Genomic DNA, 26,941 nt, shown 5'->3' on the forward strand with positions numbered 1-26,941 from the left:
GGTAGCTCCTAATGACGGCATAAATGTATTTTTGCTTTATATTAGTAAAGAGCATGATGTATTTGCTGTTATACTGTATATTGATCTGACCAAATTGCTTCAAATTGCTTTTTTGTATGTATTTAATGCACACGGTCATATGAGCAGATACTAGAACATGAAACAGATGAGCTGGTCCTGTATGTGCAGGGATAAATAAAATACTTCATGCCCAAAGCTGAATTGAAAAGATAAAATGAGTAATGTGGACACTGATTAAACATGAATTTACCGTAGTATATAATCTAATTTAGTCACAGTTAAAATTAAATAGAAGAAAATTATTTATTGTAAAGACAGTTTCATTCCCAGATCTTCATTTAGCAACCTTTGACCCATGCTGTGGAAACTAATATTAAATAAAAAAAATATATAAAAAAAGTGTGTAATAATGAAAGCGTATGTTTATATTACATTCTCCTTTGTTGTGCTATGGACACATTAAATAATAATAATATAAAAATAAAAATAAACTTTTATAGTGTTCATGTAAATAATATTTTTATTAATAGGTTGTGTGTTCAATAGTCAAAAAGTTTGACTATACAGTTACTGTACCTGTTAAACTGTAATAAAATAGTTTGATTTTTATAAGTAACATTAGTTACCACCTATGTGTGTGTATTTAGATTTGTTCAGCAGTGTGATTAAGGTGGATAAACGTCTGATCATTGACTGTAATGTTGCAGGTGTTGACCACTCTTCAGGAGGTGTTTCCTGCAGTGCAGGCAGCGGAGACGGCAGTTAAACTCCGCCCGGTCTGGTGGGAGGCGTGGCAGACTTTGGGCCGAGCCCAACTGAGCCTGGGGGAGGTTGATCTGGTGAGTAGAACTGCTTCCTTTAGGAACGTCACAAACTTATTAACTTATTGTTGAGGTTTGTTGGTTTGATTCCCAGGTCCACTAAGCTGCTATTTTAGGCCCTTGAGCTTCCGACTCCTTTTTTAAACTTTTATTCTACTTCTTTTTTATTCTTTTATAATATTTTTATTATTTTTTTGAACTTTTGGTTCTTGATAATGTTTTTTACAAAATGTTCTTCTCCTTCTCCAGACTTTTTTCAAACTTTTATTTTTTGTTTTTTTTATTTATTTGCTCTGTTTCTTCTAGCTGTTTATTCTTCTCTTTGTTTGAAGTTTGGATTTTCATCTTTAAACATTAATTATTTTCTCCCTTATAATTTAAATTCTTGTTCTTTAAACAAGAATTAAACACTTTATTCTTCTTCTTCTTCTTCTTCTTTTTATTCTTCTTCTTCTTCTTCTTCTTCGAACATTCATTATTTTTCTCCTTGTTTGGAATTTTAATTCTTTTCCTGTAAACATTTGATTTTTCTTTTTTGAACATTTGATTCTTCTTCTTTAAACATTCATTAATCTTTCTTCTTTAAAACTTAAAATTTTCTTCTTTAAACATTTTTTCTTCTTTGAACTTTTGGTTCTTACTTTTTGAACTTTTGGTTCTTCTTCTTCAAGCTTTTGATTCTTGTTTGAATTTTACTTTTCCGTCTTTAGACTTTTTTCAAACTTTTATTTTTGTTTTTATTTATTTGCTGTATTTTTTCTAGCTGTGGATTCTTTTTCTCTTTTTTTGAACTTTGGATTTCTTCTTTGAACTTTCTTTTTTTCCACCTTGTTTGGAATTTGTTTGGAATTTTCTTTAAAAATGTAATTCTTCTTCTTTGTATATTTGATTTTTCTTTAACTTTTTTTAACTTTTGTTTCTTCTTCTTTAAACATTTGATTCTTCTCCTTCAAGCTTTTGGTTCTTGTTGGAACTTTTTGTTTTCTTCTCCTTCTCCAGACTTTCCACTGATAGCCTTTCAGCAGCATGCAGTGTATGAAGGTACTGTTCAGCAGATCTACAGACAGCCTTTGCTGGACAGAATATAGAAATGTTAACTGATGCTGTTGAACTTTTCGGTATTTCATTAACCTTTTATGAAAGAACACTAAATGCAAATGACTGTTCTCTACAGTTCTCAACTCAAGGGCTCGATTTTACAGTTACACTTCACTGAAGGGTAGCATTTTCAGGGCTACGTTACACATGCTGCATCTGCCTTTTATGGCAACTGGCATAAATCTACATTAACGTTTTTTATTCCAGCACACATTAGCTGTTGTAAATGCTGCATTTACTGATTATTATGTAGTTTTACCTGATCTAGCCTTATGATGTCTGAGAATATAAATATTTATGAATGTCTAATGTATGTAGGTTTATGCTAAGTGTCACTGCAAAATCGAACCCTTGGAATGATTGGCTGAGACCAATCATTTGCATTGTGTGTTATTTCTTAAAAGGTTAATTTCATTGATTAAACATTCCAATTTGATAAAGATTTTTTGGTAACACTTAATCTTTAAAGGGTACTCATATAAGTGCTTCATGACATATATACTTGAACACTGAATAATGCACTTATAAAGCTGTATTTAAAAAATTATGATGCGCTTATGCCAGTACTTACAATAAATAGTTTGTTAATAACATGGTTAAGACAAGACTTGGCTTTGGATTTGACAGTTTTCTGTTTGTTATAAATTAAATTGGAGCCGTTAATTTATGGTAATATTTTACCCACTTATCCAGTGAAGTCCCCTTAATGAAGGTGTTAAAAATGAAAATGTGCTACTACTTTAATTTACTTTAAGCTTAGGCTTACTTGGGTTTTGCAGCAGGATGATGATCCAAATGAAGTGAAATACAGATTTTGAAGTGGCCTAGTCAAAATCTGGTTGAGATTCTTTGAAACGGCTTTAACAGGCCTTTCATACTCGAAAAATCCTCCAACGTGTTCAAAATGCCTTTTTTATTAATTCATTCCTTATAGTTTTGATACTTACAAGAAATCCATGTAAAAAAATTAACTTAATTCATTAAAGTACTAATTATTAAATTATTATTATTCCTTTATTTATTTCTATTTGTGTTTGCAGTTTGGAAATGTATGTTGTGAATTAAAAAAAAATCTTATAAAAAAAAAGGAAATCAAATGATCATTCATTATTAAGTGAAATGTCTTGTTTTCTCTTATGCATTTTTAATTACTTTTTAATCAATCAAAAATATGTTTTATCCGATTACTTGATTAATCCAATCGAGTACTCGATTACTAAGATAATCAATAGCTGCAGCCCTAGTTCTCAATAGTGTTATAAATGAAGCTACTTGGTGTGAGTACTGACCTATTGCTTTATAAATTAGTTATTCAATGCGTATCAATATGTTTTTGTAAAGGCCTTATGTATGTACCCTTTTCAGTTTTGATATATAATTGTCTGATTGATGAACAAATGAGATTTTCCCCACTTTTTTATCCTCTCATTACAGTTTTTCTTCCTTTTTCATCCTCAAGTCATCTCTTTTGTCCTCCTTTGGCATGTCCCTCCTTTCTGTCTGGAAGAAGATGTTGTAATAAAACTGTGTTAATCCACTCTTGTCCCCGTTGGCACTGTGTACCTGTCAGTCAGAGCGACTGGCTCTTGCCAGTTGTCTGTTATTTCTGTTGAGATAAAGTGCCCGTTTTAGTGCACCCAGACCCAGCGGCGTGGAAGGTTACTTTCAGAAGGGAACACCACAGTGTTGCATGCTTCAACCTGTTGTGTGTGTGAGTGTGTTTGTGCTGAAGGGGTTTGGCAGCAAGGCATACAAATTATATTGGGAACTTGTTTTTGGCAGTAGCAGTATTTTCATTATGATGTCTGTGAAAATACTGCTTTCTTATCACTAGTATAACAACATAGTTAGAGCACAGAACTTTTAGATTTTTGTCGGCTGCAAGTAAATGTAGCAAGATCTTGTGCTTAATTAGCTTGGATGATTTAACCTTCTAAATCACTGCAAGTTCCAGATACATCCACAGATCAATTTAATTATCTGTGTGTGTTGCTTACACACACGCACATAGCCACATCCCTTCAGTCTGTGAGGAATGCTGATGACGGGTAGTATCTACCACAGTGGAAGAGAAGAGAAGAGAGAAAGTACTGCACATACTGTACACAAACACACTGCTACTAAAGCAGCGGCAGTAAGAATGAGACTGAATGTCATTCTATTTAAAGTTAAGTGTGTCAGGTCAATCTGAAGTGTTGTGTTTGTGTCTGTCCCAGTTGAGCTGCTTCTGTTTTTGTTGCTATGTCTGGCAGCATCATGGAGAGAAACTCTTATGACTTTTTGAAGGTCAAAATCTCATGCAAGTCTGACTTTGGTAGATGTTCCTAATTTTGTGTCAGAAGTTTGTGATGAATGGACCAATAGAAATGCTTAAAAAAGACAGTTAAGCCTTTAAAGGCCAATTTATACGTCTGGGTTGAACCTATGCATGCCATACGCAGACCCTACTGTGTGTTTGTTTGTGTGTTTGTGTGTGTGTTTGTGTGTGTGTTTGTGTGTGTGTGTGTTTGTGTGTGTGTATGTGTGTGTGTGTGTGTGTGTGTGTGTGTGTGTGTGTTTGTGTGTGTGTGTGTGTGTGTGTGTGTAAAATCGCAGCTTGCTGTTCCCTGATTGGCTGGACACAGTGCGGTGGCCGGATTCATTGAAATAAAGTTGAGCTGGAGGGCAGGGCTGTGTTCAATGCAACACATCCCAGCATGCACTGCAGCATGCGGCAGCTCTCTCCATGGAAATGGATAGAATTCATCAAAGCTTAAATGTAACTACCTTTGCAGACAGCAGCAGCTGTGATTGGTCTAAGCTGGCCACACGTTCCCGCCTTCATGGTTTCAACTGCAGAGTGATGCAGACGCACACAGGAGCATAAACGGCTGCATAGGGCTGTGTACAGTGTGGCTTTATTACAGACCTCCAATTTCAGGTGGACCAGGGATTGGTATTCTGGACCGCTTCCTTTCACACTTGACCAAATGTCCGTATCCTGTCATTGTGGATTTATTAGGGATATACTGATGGAAGGGCGGAGATAATGCTATAAGTTGATTCAGTCATGTTACAAAATGAACCAATCACATGACCCCATATGTAGCACAGGGAGCAGATAGCTTCCAAATCTGGACTGTGCCAAGGTTGTCTTAAAGTGAATCCCAGATAATCAATTTTAAGTCCACCTCCAACTGAACCAGTTACCCAAAGCTACCTCTGTGTTAAGCTTTTGATTAGAGCCTTTTTTTTTACAATTCTGACTTTAATATTATTTTTATTTATATTTAATTATGTTTAAATTCTGTTTAAAGTATGTATATTGCACTGTCAGAACAGTACCAATGAAAGAGAAACCTAGGACTAGACTAGTGGCCGTAGTAAGGAGGAATCACTGAGAACCAAAACTCTTCTTCTGGACTGCACAGAAGATTGTGATAATACAAAAAATACAGCTTTAAAATAAGTTTAAAAGACACTGTGATAAAACAGAGCAATCAGTTTCTCTGTAAGATAAACCATTGCTTAACATTAGAAGTGTTCTACCAAATACATCTATACAGTATGTTGGATATAATAGTCCTTCCAATGTGATGTGCACATTCATTTGTAGAACATCCAGCCTTGAACTTAATGTAATAATCAGCTGTAATTCTGCTGGTTCATCAAAAGTATCCAGTGATTAGGCTTCCCATAATCACTGTGTTCTTTACGAACATTGCCAAAACACAAAGGCGCACCTGCATTCCGTGTTAATTGACGTCAGTTGTTGACATACCGGCTCATTTGTGCTTCATGTGTTTCTCGTAAATTAGTTATCTCATTTCATGATCACGGTATAAATGTTCTCCTGTAAAATCCAAAGCAAAATGACCGCAGGGTGGATGCTCCTTATTTTTTACTGGAACAGCAATGGAAAATGTTGTCACTGCCAGCAGCAACACCAGCATACCGCACGCTCAATGGAACACTCTATTATATTCTGCTGACTTCTGCAGTGGTGAAATAAACCGAATGCTAAGTAACAAGATGCTAAATGCCTGTGAGTGAAGTTCATTCTAACTTAACAGAATTCAACAAAAATCATCCAAACACCTGATATCACTACTGCAGTATATATCTATTAAAATAAAATGTAGTAGAAAGTCATCCCTGGACAGTAGAGATATTTACTCTAAAAGAAGTAATATAACCTCTTATTTATTTCAATTGATTTCATAAACAATCTATAAATGGGCAGGTGTCCCAAATTGCTATATTGACCATAGAAATCTGTTCCTCTGAAACGTTTTTTAAAGATAATAAAGTACTATTTTTGTGAAAAAGTGCTATGAAATATAAATAAAAATGAAATTAATGTAATTGTATATACAATTGTCTATCAATGTTGCACCCTCCCTTTAGATGTCAGACAAGATTTGCATTCCTTTTAAAATCTCTTGTTTAATGTACATATACAACTCTGGAAAAAATTAAGAGACCACTTCAGTTTCTGAATCAGTTTTTATGATTTTACTATTTATAGGTATACAGTACAGGCCAAAAGTTTGGACACACCTTCTTATTCAATGCGTTTTCTTTATTTTCATGACTATTTACATTGTAGATTCTCACTAAAGGCATCAAAACTATGAATGAACACATGTGGAGTTTTATGCACTTAACAAAAAATGACCTGGCCTCCACAGTCACCGGACCTGAACCCAATCCAGATGGTTTGGGGTGATCTGGACCGCAGAGTGAAGGCAAAGAGCCAACAAGTGCTAAACACCTCTGGGAACTCCTTCCTTCAAGGCTGTTGGAAAAGCATTTCAGGTGACCACCTGTTGAAGCTCATTGAGAGAATGATGCCAAGAGTGTGCAAAGCAGTAATCAGAGCAAAGGGTGGCTAGTTTGAAGAAACTAGAATATCATTTGTTTTTTAGTTATTTCGTCTTTTTTTGTTAAGTGCATAAAACTCCACATGTGTTCATTCATAGTTTTGATGCCTTCAGTGAGAATCTACAATGTAAATAGTCATGAAAATGAAGGAAACGCATTGAAAAGAGAATGTGTGTCCAAACTTTTGGCCTTTACTGTGTGTTTGAGTAAAATGAACATTGTTGTTTTATTCTATAAACTAAAGACAACATTTCTCCCAAATTCCAAATAAAAATATTGTTGTTTAGAGCATTTATTTGCAGAAAATTGCATAATAAAATAACAAAAAATATGCAGAGCTTTCAGACCTCAAATAATGCGAAAAAAAGTGAAGTTTTAAGAGTTCAGAAATCAATATTTGGTGGAATAACCCACATCATTTACTTAGTTAAATCCAGGTGGGGCTCTTTTTTCGGCCAGGCAGTGTAGGATTACATGATTTGGTTTTCGCCAGCAACTATTAAAGCTTTCTTTAACCAACTAACAGTTGCTTTAGAGGATAGTGAGCAGAGCTTTAAACGGTCATTTGAAACCTCTACTGTCAGAACACTTTGGAAAGATGGCACTGCTGCCTCTTGAAGAGCAAGCCTGTCTTGGATTTAACGATTAAGCAGAGTCAACATTGTCAGAATTTCAGAGCAAATGTTTTTCCTGTTCTCTGCTAAACCTTTTGTGACCTTGGATGAAGTTATGACTTTGAAAACTATCAGAGCCCTTTTTATTTCTCATTATACATTGCCCAACTTGACGAATGACAGATGCTTGGCTGCGGTGCTGGCTGACTATAGCTGTTGCATTGTGGTACTCTCTTAAGGAGTGATACTTGATCTGGTGTCTGTAGACGAGATATTAGCCTGCCTTCTGTTACGAATGTGAATTGCAATGCTGTTCAAAAGGAAGATAAAGGTTACCAGGAACAGTCCATGTAGTCCATTTAGACGGAATGAAAAAAAGGTTATCAAGAGTTTTATGTATTCTATTGAGCTACACAAACAGAAGTAGTGCGTAATGCATGCGTAGTAGAACGTGCCAGATGTCTTGGCACACAGTCGTTGAGGTTCCTAACAGTGTTCTGTGTCAATGGAGGATAGTTCTGGCAATGTGGCTGATTATGGCATAGAATTTGTGTTCTCATGTTCTTAAGTACACAAAGGTGCTCCATTGGATTGAGATCTGGTAACTGTGGAGGCCGTTCCAGTACAGTGAACTCTCTCAATGTCGCGTTCAAGAACCCAGTCTGACATGATGTGCGCTTTATGACATGGCGCATTATCCTGCTGGAAGTAGCCATCAGAAGATGGCAGAAAATGGTACACTGTGGTCATAAAGGGATGGACATGGTCAGCAACAATACTCAGGTAGGCTGTGGCGTTGACACGATTCTCAATTTGTACTAATGGGCCCAAAGTGTGCCAGGAAAATATCCCCCACACCATTACTGCACCACCACCACCAGCCTGAACCATTAATACAAGGCAGGATGGATCCATGCTTTAGTGTTGTTGACGCCAAATTCTGACCCTACCACCTGAATGTCACAGCAGAAATAGCGTTTTTCGTTTTGTTAATCTTCTGTTGTCCAATTTTGGTGAGCCTGTGTGAATTGTAGCCTCAGTTCCCTGTTCTTAGCTGACAGGAGTCAGGGCACCTGGTGTGATCCTTTGCTGCTGTAGCCCAACCGTCTCAAGGTTGGATGTGTTGTGCTGATGTCCAGAGATGCTCTTCTTCTGTAGACCTTGGTTGTAACGAGGGGTTATTTGAGTTACTGTTGCCATTCTATCAGCTCCAACCAGTCTGGCCATTCTCCTCTGACCTCTGGCATTAACAAGGCATTTGCTCCCACAGAACTGCAGCTCACTGGATATTTTCTCTTTTTCAGACCATTCTCTGTCAACTCTAGAGATGGTTGTGTGTGAAAATCCTATTAAATCAGCAGTTTCTGAAATACTTAACAACCATGCCACGTTCAAAGTCACTTAAATCACCTTTCTTCCCTATTCTGATGCTCGGTTTGAACTGCAGCAGATCGTCTTGGCTATGTCTACATGCCTAAATGCATTGAGTTGTTGCCATGTGATTGGCTGATTTGACATTTGCGGTAATGAGCAGTTGGACAGATGTACCTCATAAAGTGGCCGGTGAATTCAAGTCTCTTGGTCTTACTTATTATTGAGCTACACAAACAGAAGTACTTTGTAATTCATGTGTAATGCATTAAGTCTTATATTTCAGTACACAGTCATAGAGGTTCCTAATGGTGTTTTGTTACAAATGGAAGATGGTTCTGGCAGTGTGGCTGGCCACGGCATAGCATCTATGTCTTTAAAGTAAGCTCTTGAGACGGTAGCAGTATGTGGATGAGCATTGTGCTGTTGGAATAGCTTATTGTGGAGTGTGTGTTTAGAATAAGGTAGGTCCACCACTGGTTGCAGGACCTTGGAAAGCCATAAACCCCTTTTTATTTCTCATTATATGTTGCTCTGCTTGACGAGTGACCGATGCTTGCCTGCAGCGCAAGACTTCGCTTTGACTCTTATATAGTGATACTTGATCTAGTGACTCTAGACATTGTTGTAATGTGAATTGGCCAATTAAGAAGCTGGAATGACTCACTAAATGGTCAGCCCTATTTGTTTTATTATTTTAGACAGGACATTTATGTCTCCCTGTTTCTCTCTCTCTCTCTCTCTCTCTCGCTTGCTTCTTGTCTTTCCATCTGTCTCTTTCTCGTCTCTCGTTTCGCTCTCTCTCTGGGATAAAGTGACTTAATATAAATGCATTACAATTGGACATGGTGAGGGAATGGCTGTAAAAGTGCTTGACGTCTTTATAGTCAACTAAAACTTCCCCTTTTAAAGGCAGACGAAGTGCTGTGCCTTTTGAAGAAATGGGCCCATCTGTGTAAAGTAAATGTTTAGTTTTTCGTCTCTGATGCGCCAGTGCTTGTGGGAATTGTGTGGTGAATGAGGTTGAACCATTGGAACTGCTGGTACGTACTTGCATCCAGTGTTAGTTCAGAATTCAGTCATTTATGGGACGTAAATTTGTGAAATGTTTGTTGAAATACTGTGAGAAACCTGCCTCATAATATGATTCCATATGTGACCTTTATATGTGTTGAAATCTCAAGGGATAATATGGATTTTCTCATGCCTGTTTTCTATGCATACCTTCACATCACTCAGCAGATACTAACTGAGATGCTTATCTGGACCCATATGTATCACGTGTCGAAGGAGCACTGATCTAGGATCCCATATCTCTGCAACCATACAATCTAAAGCTGATTAGAGCCCAGGTTTTATATCATAGTGTCATAATAAGCCCCTGTATCTTCCCAGAAGACTCTTAATTCTGCTCTCATTGGCTTGGTTTGAATTTCTTAGTGAGCCAGGGTGCTACATTTTGTTTTATTTATTTCACACAAGTTCTTATATGTTCTCTATATGGGCTTTATCTGTCTCAGACAGTCATTATTTTATGATTTTATGATATTTTATCATACACTTAATGTCAAACTTGCAAAAATAGTTGCATCCAGAAGGAATTGTCTGATTAGAATGTTCTTCTGTTGGATACTAAGGGCTACCAGGAACAATATGTGATTAAAGTGAATTATGGGCAACTCTTGGTCATATTTATTGAACTGTATATATACAGAAGCAGTTTACACATTCAGTGCATGCATTGTGCAACATGCTGGACATGTTGGTGACATGGTGTCCTGCAAACATCTATCCCATGCATGTCAAATATTCAAAAAGTTCCGGACATTTTGGTGGAGCATGTTGATATGGGCTTGGGTTCGGGCTCGGGTTCGGGCTCGGGTTCGGGCTCGGGTTCGGGCTCGGGTTCGGGCTCGGGTTCAGGCTCGGGTTCGGGCTCGGGTTCAGGCAGACAATCTAAACTCTAGTATGCAGAACTCTTTCTGATACCAGCACTCGGTTCAGCAGAACAAAACGTAGAGAAAGCACATAGCTTTCCTTACTTGTCCAGATGCAGTAATATTGTAATATTACGTTATTTTTCTACTCTTCTGCTGAGTTTTTCATTTTTGATCTTTTGAAATTCGTTAGATTAGATTTTATTGGGCTTTTGGTTGGTTGTTTTCCAATTTCATATTTATTTTTCTCTTATTATTCATTTTGTTATTAATTTTCTGTTATTTTAAGAGCAGACCTTACGGAGTAATACGTTGACCTTTTTTTTTTCGCCAGAAGAGACTTGAGACTTGACTCAGACTTAGCAAGGTGGAGCTAAGAAAAGGGAAAAAAACGCATATCCGAATACCAAATTTAAAAACCGAATACTTACTCAACAAGCGAATATCCGAATACCCGAATATGACATGGTGACATGGTGTCCTGCAAAAATCCATCCTATGCATGTCAAATATTCACAAAGTTCCTGACATTTTGGTGGAGCATGTTGATACCATGTCCAAAGGTATCCAGACAGCCCTTGAATGGCTCATTCTGAAAGAGACTGAAACTGACAGGAATAGAGCTGGTGAGATCAATTGTAAAGAAATTTATGAAAATTATTTGTATAGCCCATGGACATATTCAAACTTGTGGAAGTAGAGGTAGAATATGTCCCCTTCAAGAGTACTTTTTGTAGCTTGTATTGTTAAATATGTGTACATCATATTTTTATAATTAGAAACACTAATAATATGGTTTATACGTTTTAATGTTTTGGAGTTTTCTGAAATCAATAACATTCAAAATATACATACACCTGAATTAGAACTTGTGCATAAAAGCTCCAAAATGTTTCTTTAACTTCCCAGGTTGACTGTAGCTGGAAGATTCTCTGTGCCCACATAAAAAGGGTTTGAGGGCACTTTCTGGAATGGCCAACCCACTGTGTGCAGATCTGCAGACCAAGACAGATGGTAGATTTACACACACCATGTCTGTTGGAGCCATTTCTAAATAACCGCAGATTCCAAGATCGTCTGTTCAAACAGTTGGTACCAGTAATAGGGAGGTGTAGTCTCTTTGCTAAGGTTGTGGAGAAGACCAAAACTGCCACCCTCAGCTGATAAGTAATAGGTTTGCATTGTCCCAAAAATCAGTTTGTATTTTTTATATATTTTTATATACAGCTTTGGAAAAAATTAAGACACCACTTCACTTTCTGAATCAGTTTCTCTGATTTTGCTATTTATAGGTATATGTTTGAGTAAAATGAACATTGTTGTTTGTTTCTATAAACTACGGGCAATATTTCTCTCAAATTCCAAATTAAAATTTTTATTTGCCGAAAATGAGCAATAGCTGAAATAAAAAAAGATGCATATACATATTCATAAAGCTTTTAGAGTTCAGAAATCCATATTTGGTGGAATAACCCTGGTTTTTAATCACAGTTTTCATGCATCTTGGCATGCTCTCCTCCACCAGTCTTACACACTGCTTTTGGATAACTTTATGCCACTCCTGGTGCACAAATTCAAGCAGTTCAGTTTGGTTTGATGGCTTGTGATCATCCATCTTCCTCTTGATTATGTTCCAGAGGTTTTCGATTTGGTAAAATTAAAGAAACTCATCATTTATAAGTTGTCTCTTTTTTTTTTTTTTTGCAGAGCTGTATTGTCCATTAAAAAAAAAACATTGTAGTCAGCAACAACCAGAGAACTGCAGACCTGCAGTGAGCTGGAAGCTGACACACATTGTTTGCAGTTAAGCAAACTCTACTTTGCCATGAACTGAGGGACTGTGCCATCCAAGAATGAAGTCCCTTTTCCAAAAGCAATACATTCACACTTGTCTCAAGTTGGCATGAGAAAACATGGATAAAGAAAATGGCATCTAGATGAAGGTTTTATAGTCAGATGAGACCAATATTCTTTGGCCACAATGATATTTTGGGGATTGTTTTTTATTAACTGTTAAGCATGGTGGTAATGGCATCATATTTTGGGTTTGTTTTGTCTTTGTACAAAGTGGATGCAAAAATGAGAAAAGAGGACTACCTTTTCTGAGTTATTCAGTGTAGTCTAGTATGATGAAGAGACTGAAGGGAACTCGAGCCAATTATAGAAACTTAGCTTCTTTAATATATTTGCATTGTATTAAATGCATTGATTTTCAATGGGCATATATGCAGCTGAAACAGGGAGATTAGTGCATCGCAAATCTTTTAACCTTAACATTTTAATATAACATTATAGTCATTATAGCTTTTAGACAAATGTGCTTTTTTCCTTAATGACATTTTTCCCCCGTTACATTTACCTTTACTTTTATATTTTAAACCTATTTTGAAAGCAGTACTTTTACTTTTACATTTACTTGAGTAAAATGCTTGAGTTGATACTTCAACTTCTACAAAAGTATTTTAAACCCTAGTATCTATACTTTTAGCTGATTAATGAATGTGAATACTTTTGCCACTTTTGATTGTAACTCATTTCTCTGTTCCAGAGAAAGAAACAGCTGTCCGTCTGTAGATAATCCGCTTGGGGCTGAAGTGTACTATCCAAATAAAGTGACACCCAGTATTTTTAATTACATAATTATATCAAACTTAATTTACATTCATTAACCTTCACAGGGACATTCCCATCGAATTACTATGTGCTGTAAAATTCAGTTATGAATCCGTTATCGAGGAAAGACAGATGTGTCAGCTGAAACAACACACATTAATTCAGACTACTCAATTAGTGGAGGGAAAGAGAGAGAGAGCGAGCGAGAGCGAGTGAGAGAGAGAGCGAGGGAGAGCGCGAGCGAGGGCGAGCGAGGGAGAGCGAGTGAGAGAGCGTGAGAGAGCGAGGGAGAGCGAGTGAGAGAGCTTGAGAGAGCGAGGGAGAGCGAGTGAGAGAGCTTGAGGGAGAGAGTGAACGAGAGAGAGAGAGAGTGAGAGCGCGAGAGAGAGAGTGAGAGCGCGAGAGAGAGCGTGCGAGATTGAGAGAGAGAGAGTGAGTGAGAGCGAGAGAGGGAGCGAGAGAGATAGACGTGAGATCAGGGTAGTAATCGGCTCCACAGCTAACGATGGATGCACTCGAGGTGATGAGCCAGTAAATCTCACATACCTCACTGGAGAAATGAATGTGCCTCTTCAGGCGCCATTACCAGACACCAGAGATAAATCAGACTTCAGACTCATTTCCATTGGAGCATGGATGTTACAGAATGTCATCTCCAAAGGTTGAATTACCAGTGCACTGGATTATCAGGGACACACGATTAATGAACATCTATTTTTTTATACTTAAGGAGCACCGTATTAAGAAATGCAGGTAAGGATGCCTACATTGAAGTGAACAAGTGTTTCGCCATGTTTCACTTCCAATCGGGAAGCTGGGGAAAGAACAACAACAACAACAAAAATAATAATAATTACTATCAAAGTCAAACAAGCGCTGGAAGGCCTAATAGCCCTAGACTGAGAAACCTTAAGTGTTCCAGTAACCCATTATCAGCTGGTAATGTACTGTAACCGAAGCTCTCCATGTATTCTCTGCCACATACAGGTATCCTAGCAACGATTTAGCGCTTACAAATCAAACAGTGTAGCTACAAACAGAGCAGCAATGGAACTATTTTACCTTGCAGCGTTTTTATAACCAAACAGATCGTGCTTCTTTTATACTTCTTTAACAAAAAACTCAGTACCAATATTACAAGTTATAGCACGCCCTCTCGTATGTTATAGTTTAATTAATAAAATTTGTTTCCTTACACAGCACTAATATATTACATTTTTTACTTTTTTCTGCCTTCATATTGTTTTTAGATTATTAAAATCTAAACAGTGATTCCAAGCTTTTAGTAATATCTGCCCATTCACCCTGCAGCAGTTTAGCCACACCCATTCATGCTAGGGTTATAAAGAATGTTTCTGCATTAACCCCTCTACATGTCTCAGTCATAAAGACACAATAATTAAAACAGCCTCTTTAATTCTAAGGAATAAATCAAGGTCCGATAATTAAAATAAAATGAATTATTACTGTTTTGAGTCATAAACCACACAAACACGATAACTAAACATGCTAAATGATATCAGTCCTAGAGATATAAGGAGGATGTGCTTCCCAACACTTCAGCTGAGAGGAGCCGGATGAGTCTTACCGCTGACGTCAGCAGATTGTGGGCAGCTGGATAAAAACTGGAAGCTGCAGAGATGTTATCAGATGAAATATGGGAGTGAAATGGGTCGTGCTGACATGATAAGTTAGATTTAGGGATGAGCACAGAGCAGAAGAGAAGAAGAGGTGATGGATTTTATTGGTGTAGAATATTAAATTAAGCAGTATATCAACAACAGAAAGACTAGCTTCAGTTAGGAGTTTAAAGGTCCTGATAACATGCTGACAATGACGACTTGGTGAATTTATGGAAGGTGCAAAAAATGTGTTATATACATTTTTCATACATGAACCCAAGATATTTTGTGTTTTATCTGGTCAATCTACCCCACTAAATATTTCAAAAAAGGGCTAGTAATGAAGGATTAATGCCAGATAGGGGTTGCAGTCATGGTTAGTACAAAAGCAGTATCCATAAATCCAAGAGTCATTGAGAAGCAAAGGAGGGAACCTATGTTCCTCTAAAGCCCTATCCAGAGAGCATTAGTTTCTCAAAGGGATGAGTGTGAAAAATATTTACTCTTCTACTCAGTGATAAAGCTCTTATACCTGGACTGCAATTAAAAAAACAGGACCAGTGAGTTTTTTTTGGCTTTCTCGGTCAAATGACATCGCGTTCGGTAGCTCCTCCATTTCCACTCGCTGTTGTGTTTACAAGAATCTCAGTGGAAACGTGCGCTCAAAGTGTAATTATGCTGCGTGGCAGTAGACAAATAGCTATTTTAATTAAACATGAAGTGGCGAAACTCAGAGATGTGCGTCCAAACGGGACTAAAATTACTGGAGGACCACAGAGTTCAGAGAGAAAGGTAGGTAGTTCTTCCTGTAATTTTCTCAGAGCACATCTAAGAAAAACACACAGACCCCCCATAAAAAGAAAATTACCCCAGGACCCTCTGAGAAACTAATCCTGTCCGGAGAGGGCTAAAGAAAGATTAGAAGGGATTTCTCCTTCTGCAGGGTATATTATTGCTAAATGTTTCGAGGAATTGTGAGAAATTTCAGTGCATAAGGGCTGAACACCCTGTGATCTTTAATCTCTTAAATAGTGCTGCATCAAAAACCGTTATTTAACCATATCTGATAGAACCACATATATGAATTACTTTGAATTACTTGCAAACCTATGAATGCAAACCTTTTCAAGCAATGCAATACAGATTGACATTTCAACAAATGCAAATAAACATTATTTTGCACAACAGAAGCCTTATGTTTAGAAGCGTTGTACGCTTTTCTGTGCTCTAATGCATATGGGATGGACCATCAAACAGAGACGTCCATGCATTTTCAACAATACAATGCAAAACCACATGCTGCACACATTACAAAGTCATGGTTGTGGAAAAAGAGGGTACATGTGTTGCAGGCCTAACAATTACAAATGGATGTGCAGTGGCTTGAAAACAATTTCAGTTCATGAAACAAACTTTACTATCAGACAAAGATAGCACATACAAAAAGCACTTTTTAAATGCTGAATTTGTTTATTAAAAGACTAAAACTGCTTTGGATCATTGTCCTGTTACAGAACCCAAGTATGCCTGAGATTGAGGTCACAAACAGATGGTCGGATATTCTCCTTCAGGTTTGACTGGTAAACAGCAGAATTCCAGGTTCCATCTATTTATTACAGCAAGTTGTTCAGGCCCTGAAGCAGCAAAGCAGCCCCAGACCATCACACTACCACCACCATGTTTTACGTTCAGTATGATGTTCTTTTTCTGAAATTATGTGTTATTTTACACCAGATATAATGGGACACACAGTTTCCAAAATGTTCCACTTTTGTCACGTCAGTCCAAATAATATTTACCCCAAAGTCCTGCAGATCTTTAAGATGTTTTTTTTTGGCAAATGTGAGATGAGCCATTGTGTTCTTTTTTTAGTCAGCAGTGTTTTTGCCTTTGAACTCTCCCATAGAGACCATTTTTGACCAGTCTCTTTCTTATTGTTTAATCATTACTACTGACCTTATCTGAGGCAAGCGAGACCTGCAGTTTTTAAATGTTGTTCTGGGTTCTTTTGTGACCTCCTGGATGAGTTGTTCATGCTCTTTTTGGAATAGTTTGGTCAGCCGGCCACTCCTGAGAAGGATCACCAGTGTTCCATGTTTTCTTTATTTGTAAGCATTCGCTCTTACTGTGGTCTTCTGGAGTCCCAAAACCATGGAAATGAATTTGTAAGCTTTTCCAGACTGATAGGTGATCAATGACTTTGTTTTTTCATCTGTTTTTGAATTTGTTCAGATCATAACATAATGTGTTGCTTTTTAAGATTTTTCATGTTGTCAGACAGGTTCTATTTAAGTGATTTCTTGATTCTACAGGTAATCTGGCAGTAATCTGGCCTGATTGTGGTTAGAAGTGAAATTGAACTGAGCTTTCCAAAAAATGTAATTAATTACATTTAATTTATGGCGGGCAACCACTTTTTTTTCACAAAGGGCTAGATTGGTTTGAATATTTTTTTTTTGCTTAATAAATGTAATTATTTAAAAAGTGCTTTATATTTGTCTGATATTAAAGTTTGTTTGATAATCTGAAAAATGTAAGTATTACAAAAATGCAAAGACAAAAAAAACATCTAAGTGGCAAATATTTTTTCACCACTGTATATACATATAATCAATAAGTTTAATAAAGGTAAATGACCAGATTCAACGTGAAATATCTTGGGTTTGTACTGTCTGCATTCAAATAAAAGTCAAAGTAAATGTAAGTAACACAGCAGAACCATTCTCTTCCAACCTTATACAGTATAATATACAACCATATCACATACAACCACACATCTTTTTTTAATTAATTAATTTATTTTTATACAGAGCATGATGCCTGATAACTTATACTACATAACAAATAAAGTGCTAACATACTAAAAACTGAGATATGCACACATGAACAAACGGCTGTAGTTAAATTTTCATTGACGTAGTTGCTGACGCAGGACCCAGGTGTCAGGAACAGCAATCCTAAACGGATTAGGTCTTAACAAGCGGAGGAAGTGCAGTACAAATTCTGGTGAGCATCACATTACAGCCGCACTTAATAGCTACCAGTATTTATGGCCTCTGTTGTCCAAGGAGCCACGTCTATGAGCTTTAAATGGGAGCTGTTACTCCTAGAAGTGGGTGAGATTCTGCATTACCTGTGACTTTATGTCATGAAATTGTTTATATGTTTTTTTTTATTTGTCCAGTGTTTTGTTTGGTGTGGGTGTAGTAATATCTTCACAGACCTCCAGACTTTTTGCTCCTTTATTGTGAGATGTTTTGAGAGATTTAAACCCGAGAGTGAAGTTGATTCACTCTGACAGAGTCGTAACTCTTTAATAAATGTGTTTAACCACATGAGGTTATTTAAATCCCAAACGACTCCAACTGGGCATTCAGAAGAGACAAGGCCACATGCTAGGGTAGGTTTTAGGGCCAATGTCTCTCAGCAAGAATTTGGGGAAGTTCAGATCAGCAGGTCTTAGAATAATATTGCCTTCAGCTCAGCGTCACTGATAGGAATTGTGCATTTATGGTGGAAATCATCCAAATTCTTTAGATGTAGTGCAAGAATCGAGTTGTAGAGAACTGGCTTTGGGGAAGTCCCTGCCTGTGAGGGATGGACTATTTACTGTATTTTTTGCACTATAAGGTGCACTTTTATAAGATCCTTTAATTTTCCCAAAAATTGTCATTGCACCTTATAATCTGGTGCACTTTATGCGTTAATTTTACCAGTCAGGTTGTAAGGAGCAGTAAAGCCACCCTGCTGAAGTACATCGTTATAAAAGAGTTTCGGTTTAGTTTTCCAGCACCAAGGCTAGAGCAGTATTAGCATTTGTCGCTAACCGTGCATTTTACATCACACACACACACTAAAGACTGTACTTTTATCATTTCATTTTATTTTTTATTTTGTTGTATTTATATGTATCATTTATCTTTTTTTTTATCTTTTTGTAACTTTGTGTACTATACACACCTGCTGCTGGATGTCAAGAATTTCCCCTCGGGGATCTATCTATCTATCTATCTATCTATCTATCTATCTATCTCTCTATCTCTCTATCTCTCTATCTCTCTCTCTATCTCTCTCTCTATCTCTCTCTATCTCTCTCTATCTCTCTCTCTATCTCTCTCTCTATCTCTCTCTCTATCTCTCTCTCTATCTATCTCTCTATCTATCTATCTATCTATCATCTAGCTCTTTCACCATTCAAAGGTGAGCATTATCGGCCTGTAGCCTGCTGATAAACCTGGCTAGCACTGCTGGAGCAGCATTACCATTACACACTAACCGCGCTAAGCGCTAGATCTTTCACTAGATCTGTTCAGAGGTGAGTATATCAGACTGTAGCCTGGGCTTCCTCTGTGTTGCACTGTCTGGCTGCATTAATAAACAGTAAAAAAGTTTTCAGGAGAGAAATCTGGGTAGATAAACAACTAGTTCTCATTTGATTTTGAACGAAAAATGTTTTTTTAAGAATTACAGTTTTGTTCACTTAGCTTAGCCGAATTAAAAGAAAAACATGGTGACACCCCTATTCCTTACTAGTGTCACATAATGTGCCTTATTGTTGTGTGCCTAATTATTATACAGTGCCTTGAAAGTATAAAAATAGACCAGAAGTTAGACGTTTATTGTAAGTGTACCTTGTAATACTGTACTTAAATAAGCATGATGGCTGCCTCTTCTATTTTGCATTAATTTGATACGCTGGTTAGGCACTCACCAGAATCAACCTGACAAAGTTCTGAGGAGCAGCTGTAAGCTGTCCTCGTTGCTGCACATTGTGTCACTGGGATAATGAATGTGCCGCTTCAGGCATCATTACCAGTCACTGACAAAAAAAGAATTTCTGTTGGAGTGTAGACATTGCAGAATGCCATGTCCTCAGGTTAAATGCCAGAGAAATGGAGTGAGGACAGAGCCAAATGTGTTTTTTTTTTTCTCCAGCTGTCATTGGGCAGCATGGTGGCTTAGTGGTTAGCAGGTACATTTGCCTCCCAGTGCTGAGCTCTTGGGTTCTTGAGTCCCTATCTGAATGGAGTTTCCATTTTCCCCCTAGTGTTTTTGTGGGATTCCTCCAGTGACTCTGTTTTCTTCCTACATGTGTGTGACTGTCCGTGTGTGTAGTTGATTGTGTGTATAACTGTATGGATTGGCACTCAATTGACTGGGTGCCTGATGCAGTCCCCAGATTAACGGTATCAGTTGTTTCTGATTTAGAGTATGCTGTATGCGATTGGCTGTCGCCTCTCACTGGTGTGTGTTGGATGAGTACTGAGAGTGTAAATGCTTGTGGGTAAAGCATCCTTGGGTGTCTAGACTATGTACACTATATAAATGTAACTTTCATTCATTCATTTATTCTGTCATGAGACGCCTGTGCTGCCCTCTGGTGGAAACCTCCAGTAACACGTGTAGCACACAGGCAAGTATGTAAACAGTTACGTTCACAATACAGTCAATAGTCTTTGCAAGTGCGTGACCAAAGAGCAAGTATATCTCTAGCCTAAGTTGTGGTATATACACAAATGTTCATTTCTATTAACATTTGTCAGCATTGGTCCCATAAACTATCACATGATTTGCTGAGTCGTGATTAAAGTTCTGAGTTAAAGCACTGCACTGTTCATGAAATAATCAATGATTTGTAATCAGTGACCAACTACCAGTGGCTTGGCTTTGGTCAGCTCCAGTTTCCTCTTTCTGCTGTTAGTAAGAAAGGTTGCAATGCATTCTGGTCCACATTCAGATCATGCAGTGAAGGAAATGCAAAACGATTATGCAACTAAAACAGATTCCACTTCCAGGCAGGTGCAGACTATTGTTATTATGTAGCTGCTATGGTATGCTATGTGTTTGTTTCTGTTTGCTTTGGTGTTGCAAGGTGGTTGCTTTTGATTTACAGGCGGTCGCTTTGGTTACCATGTGGTTGCTATGGTGTTGCTAAGTGGTTGTTAGATGATTGCTGTTGTATCCCAGGTGGCTGCTGTGGTGTTGCAAAATATTTTCTATGGTGTTCGAAGTGGTTAATATGTGGTTTCTATGGTTTTGCAGGTGATTGCTATAGTGTTTCTGTGGTTAAGTGGTTTCTGGGGTGTTGCATTGTGGTTGCTATGATATCCAAGGTAAATGAAGTGTTAGGTTACACAATATTTGCCTTGATATAAGTCCTGAGGTTGGTTCTGTTCTGCAGATTTTTCATAAGTTAGACTCAAAGCATATCAATCATTGGCGACCCTGACTTGTGAGTGTAATCTGGTAGTGTACACTCATCTTAATCTGACTGCATCTGAATTGGTCACATCAACAGCCAATGGAACTAGAGTATGAAATGCAATCATAAAAAGTATCTACATGCCACAATGTGTGCAATCATTATAAATGAGTACAGCTGCCTGTATAAATCCAATCCATTACATATTTTTATAATTTTGCTCAAAAGCTTTAAATCAATTTAGTTTTTTTAACACTAACGCTTGGTGTTTGTTAACATTTAATACTTTAATACATATTCATTCTTTGTATCTTTCAGGCGGTGCGTTCTTTCCAAGTGGCGCTGCATCTCCATCCACTAGACCGCCCCCTGTGGGAGGAAGACTTGAGCTGGGCCTTGCGCCTGCGGGAGCAGAAGCGTGCCGCCCAGCAGAAAGCTGCTCAAGAAGAGGAGGCTCAGAAGCTCCTGCATGAAGCCCCTGAACTGCAGAGGGATTACGAGGACTTCGAGAGTGACGAGGTCATCGCTGCCTGCACAGCAATGGCGGAGCGACAGAAAAGGTGCGAGAGCTTAATGAGGACAGCCGTGGTTGTGGACACTCAAGGTGTTGCGGTGGAAATGGCGGTCGGGGATAATGACAGACCGGCTTCCTCTTCGGAGAGTGTTTTAGTGAAAGCGAGAGCTCTATAAGTGGCTCTATAAGACTGAGAAGCTTTTGGTTGCAATATTTATATGTTGTTTCAGAATCACTTGCATGGACTTTGAAAGGATTACCTCATAGAGGGTAGTTCAGACATGGATTATGGTGTTATATTTTTTGTGTGCGTCATTTGTGTACAGTGAAAACTGTTAAATCAGTGTTGAAATTGTGTACATCACTACTGTTGAAACCACACTTAAGAAGGTAAAATGCCGCCCAAGTGTAGCTGCTGAAAAGATGAGCGACAAAGGAACAGCAAGATTACCCACATTACCAGTACTTAAACTGTTGATTTCCTGATTATGGGGAAAATCCTATGAATGCTACTCTGGAACACATTGGTGTCATTCTAATTTCTTTAGAATCATTATCCTGCTGTAGAGCTATTAGAGTCTATTTATCTTAAGGTTGTTTACAGATGGTGTGAAGTTTGCTCCCAGAATTTGCTAGTATTTAATTGTATATATTGTTTCCTTGTAAAGCCCAATAAATGATTGATCCACCCCCATGCTTAACAGTTCTAGAGGTGATCTTGTTTTCATGAAATTCTATATAAAATTGTCTCCATACATGTCTTCACTTATCGTGCCCAAAGACATTAACCACCACTGTGGACCCTGACCGATCTTCCTTATGCAATTCTTTCACCAAACAGAGGTACAGAGGTTCCTATTAGCCTTTCTGGTAATCCTCTATACAATTCCAGGTTTTCTTGGTCTTCCAGACCTCAGCTTAGGCTCCAAAGTTCCTGTTAGCTGCCATTTGTTAAATACATTAAGAACTGAAGAAACTGCTACCTGAAAATGCTTTGCTGTCTTTTATTTTACACGCCACTATATTTGTTGTGAAGGTAGTACAACTGGCATAATATATGAAGTTCATTGAGGAGGAGTAGATACGTTTATATAGCAGAATGTAAGAAAGCATTTATTTTTTTTCTGCATGCAATTCAAAATATGTAAATCCTTTAGGGCTTCCAGAGAAGTATAATGGTCTCAGTGTCTGTTTGAAAAGCTGTGGTAATACCAGACCTGTACTTCTTATTTATTTATTTCCTTTTTTATTTTTATTTTTATTTTTTGTGTTAAGTTTTACAGTGTAGCATTGTAATATGCAGCTCTGAAAAGAAGAATTATGATTTTACCAAATTAAAAACCTCTGGAATATAATCAAGAGGAAAGTGGATGATCACAAGCCATCAACCAAGCTGAACTGCTTGAATTTTTGCACCAGGAATAAAGGCATAAACTTATCCAAAAGCAGTGTGTAAGACTGGTGGAGGAGAACATGCCAAGGTGCATAAAAACTGTGATTAAAAACCAGGGTTATTCCACCAAATATTGATTTCTGAGCTCTGAAAATTTTGTGAGTATAAACTTGTTTTCTTTGCATTATTTGAGGTCTAAAAGCTCTGCGTCTTTTTTGTTATTTTAGCCATTTCTCATTTTCTTCAAATAAATGCTCTAAATGACAATATTTTTATTTGGAATTTGGGAGAAATGTTGTCTGTAGTTTATAGAATAAAACAACAATGTTCATTTTACTCAAACATATACCTATAAATAGCAAAATCAGAGAAACTGATTCAGAAACTGAAGTGGTCTCTTAGTTTTTTTTTAGAGCTACATAATGACTACATGTGTTCCAGGGTAGTATAACAGTCAACAAATTTGCCATATATGCTCATCAATAAAAAAAAAATAGAAGGACCCAGATGGAAGTGTTAGAATGCAATGCAATTGAGTAAAATTCATACATAAGGCGCACTGATGATTTTTGGGAAAATTAAAGAATTTTAAGTGTGGCTTATAGTGTGGAAAAAAAACATAATAGTTTATATGCTGGTAATGCTGGAAGTATGTTTATTTTTTATTTTAATTTTATATATTTTTTGGTATTATTTTCAGTGGCTACACTTGGATGTTCTTTTTCCTTTCGTTTTCAGTAATAAACTGCAAATTATGATTTGAGGATCACAGTGGCTGAATGTTTGTTAGGAATGTCTCTCGATGCTGTGTGTAGTGTATTGTCATGTAGTGTGTCATGCCTAACATATTAATAAAGTATTATAATTTCATTTAATGCTGACTTTAATCAGATATTCATAGTGGATGAAGATTCAGTATGAGTATGAGATTGCTGTTGGATGCTGTCCGTTACAGACATACCAGTGGTCTGTTTTGTTTTGCGTCAGCATTTGGACCTCCTGCTTCTCATGGGGCAAATTTGAGCTGGAATCTCACTATTCCCAATTTGCGCTTCAGCCTTCCCGTTGAACTTGAGACCCTGCATGGGAGGCCAGCACTGCTAAAGCACTATGCAGTGATTGCCAGAGCTGAGCGGGAATAATAGCACACACACACACACAGAGGCTGAGCGTTCTCTGCCAAGCAGTAACTTGAGCTTCGTAATCTTGGATTTAGTGTGTTGGATTTCAGTGTTAGTAGGTTCTGTGTGATGTAAAATTAAGCTGATTTTTCCTAAGTATCTAATAGTATCAGTAAAAGATGTACAAGGGTTGGGGGGGGGGGGACTTCAGGGCAGAGGGTCAAGAGAGGGTCTTTTGGGATAGGGTGTAAAAGTTGAACAAAAATGTGTCACGTGCAGTATCACTGTTGGATCTCTAAATTGATGGGAAACACGATAAATTAGGATTCATTTTATCTCCTTGACAGTTTTTCAGAACTTTGATTGGCTGCGCTCTTTGTAACCTTATTGGTACCACTTTAAAATAAGAATCCTTCATAAGGATTTATAAAGGAGTTTATTAATGTAGTTACTTAGGTTGTAAATACTTTAGAAACATTTAATAAGCAGTTATAACACCTACATAGAAGGGCAATGACAAAGGCTGTCGTTTGTCATATAGTAATTTCGCATTTAATTATACTGTTAAAGCTCAGATGTTTCTGGATCTTTAACTACCCAGATTAATAGCAAATACATACATAAAATAACATTAAATGACTAAACTGACTTTCCATGTTATTATTTTATTATATTTGTTAATGCTGCGGATAGGGAAAAAAAAACAAAGTAGGATACATGGGTTTATGGGTTGTAACTACCTAATAATGGTTTGTAAAGTACTTAAAACCTAATTATTAGCCATTAATAATAATCATAGACCTTTTCTGTAAACCCTTTTTAAAGGAGGCTTATATTAAAGTGGTTCCAAAAAAAATCTTAATTTGTTGGTGTCTTAAATGTGCTTATATTAATTAATTTATTTTTTCCTAGGAAAATTGCCGTCTTCAAATATTTCGTCATACTATTGGTTTAGTCTACATTTCTGAAGCCAAGTTTTTAGTTATGTTTAGTTATGTCTTTTATTTCCTTCATTCAGTTGTGTTTGTACAGTGGATAAACAATAAAATTAGGGGAAGAACAAGAGCAAGAACCATTGTGCTCTCTCAGACTCCGGCTGCTGATGGCAAGCAGTATGATCTGGGATTCGAACTGGCAATGCTTGGATCGCAATGGCAGCGCCTGGTCTGCTGGACCACTCAGAGCCTAATATAGTAACATCTTAAGAAATCTTAAGACATTGAAGTAAACCAGCCCCTGGTCTTTATTTCCAGTTGTAAGTGAGTCTTGTGATTGTCGAGATTTTGGCCTTTTTTACAGACAGAGAACGTTCCTTTCCTGATACCAACCAACACAGTTTTTCTTTAATACGTTTGTTACTATATAGGTAATTAAGTCATTTCTAAAAGACAATTGCTGGCATTTTCTGGAGGCTGGAGTACAAGATCCTGAAGCTCATCCTTCTAGGAATAGTGATAAAATAGCCTGAGCCTTGCATCTAAACAAACGTCTCACATGAATCTGCTCTGGAACTGGCACCAGATTTAATATTAAACTTCTCTTTAATTTCTTCTCTATAAACTATTGTTCTCTAGGCAAGACTAGACCAGCTTAAGCCCTATCCGGACGGAAATAGTTTCTCAGTAAGTCCTGGTGTAATTTTCTCTTGTATAGGGGTCCTCTGTGATTTTATTCCCAGACTTAATTACCTACTGTTAGTTTTGGTCCTGTCCGGATGCACATCTCTGTGTTTAAAATAGCTATTTGTCCATTGCCACGAACTGCAATTTCCACGGAGATCCACATAAACACAAAAGCGAGTGGAAATGGAGGAACTACTAAATGTGATGTCATGTGACCCGAGAAAGCCCAAAAAACTCAGTTCCTTCTGTTTTTTTCAATTGCAGTCCGGATGTAAGAGTTTTACCACTGAAATATTTAAATATATTACCACATTCTAGAATTTCCCCTCGGGGATCAATAAAGTATCCATCCATCCATACATACATACATACATACATACATACATACATACATACATACATACATACATACGTCCATACATACGTCCATACATACATACATACATAAGTGTAAGAGAAGTGTAAGAGTGTGAGAAACTAATCCCATCCGGATAGGGCTTTAGTTTAGACTGGAGAGCTGTCCATAGACCTTACTCTCCCTGCTATCCTACCCTACTGATCACAGCTAGCTGTTAGCACTTAACCCCGAGAAATTGATTAGATAACATTTGCGTCACTCACTGAACATTATGGTCACTCATGGATGTGATCCATCTGCATCTGTGGTTTCTATCTAGGAAAAATCTGATTGGGCAGATGATAAGAGCATGCTGTGTAATGTAATGTTAATTAAATCCCACTTGTTTCTCATTGACATTCTGTAGATTGAATGCTTTGTGTTGGAAATGCAGATTTTAACCTTTAAGTTGGTAACAGCGTTTTAAGTGTTTAACCCCTTAACAGGCCAGGGATTTTGTCAATTGCCTGCTCGATATTACACCACTACATTAAGGATTTCTATTCAAGCATTATATAAAAAGCTTTCAATTTTAATAAGGAACATTACTGAAAAGCATCAATTTAATTGTAATAGAAAATCTTTTTCAAAAATTAGCAAATCATGTCAAAATATAATGATTAAAATCATAGAATTGGCTTTTTCCTGGACTTCACTTTAAAATATATATTTTTCTGAATACAAATCAATCAGTTATTGTCCTCCAAACCTTTAGTCTCCTTATGTTTGTCT

General features: G+C 37.3%; 1 protein-coding gene across 3 annotated transcripts in view; it reads left to right on the forward strand.

The window, feature by feature from the left end:
• The window catches only part of ttc33 (tetratricopeptide repeat domain 33), a 75,550-nt gene extending 51,611 nt beyond the window's left edge, over window positions 1-23,939 (forward strand). For all 3 annotated transcript variants that reach the window (XM_022667864.2, XM_022667863.2, XM_022667862.2), the window contains exons 4-5: window positions 729-860; window positions 21,481-23,939. In XM_022667864.2, coding sequence (XP_022523585.1) covers window positions 729-860; window positions 21,481-21,852 — 504 coding nt within the window. In that variant the 3' untranslated portion in view covers window positions 21,853-23,939. The remainder of the gene's footprint in view (window positions 1-728; window positions 861-21,480) is intronic.
• Window positions 23,940-26,941: the final 3,002 nt, after the last annotated feature.

Source organism: Astyanax mexicanus, chromosome 1, assembly GCF_023375975.1.
Source record: "Astyanax mexicanus isolate ESR-SI-001 chromosome 1, AstMex3_surface, whole genome shotgun sequence".
NCBI classification, from domain to species: domain Eukaryota; kingdom Metazoa; phylum Chordata; class Actinopteri; order Characiformes; family Acestrorhamphidae; genus Astyanax; species Astyanax mexicanus.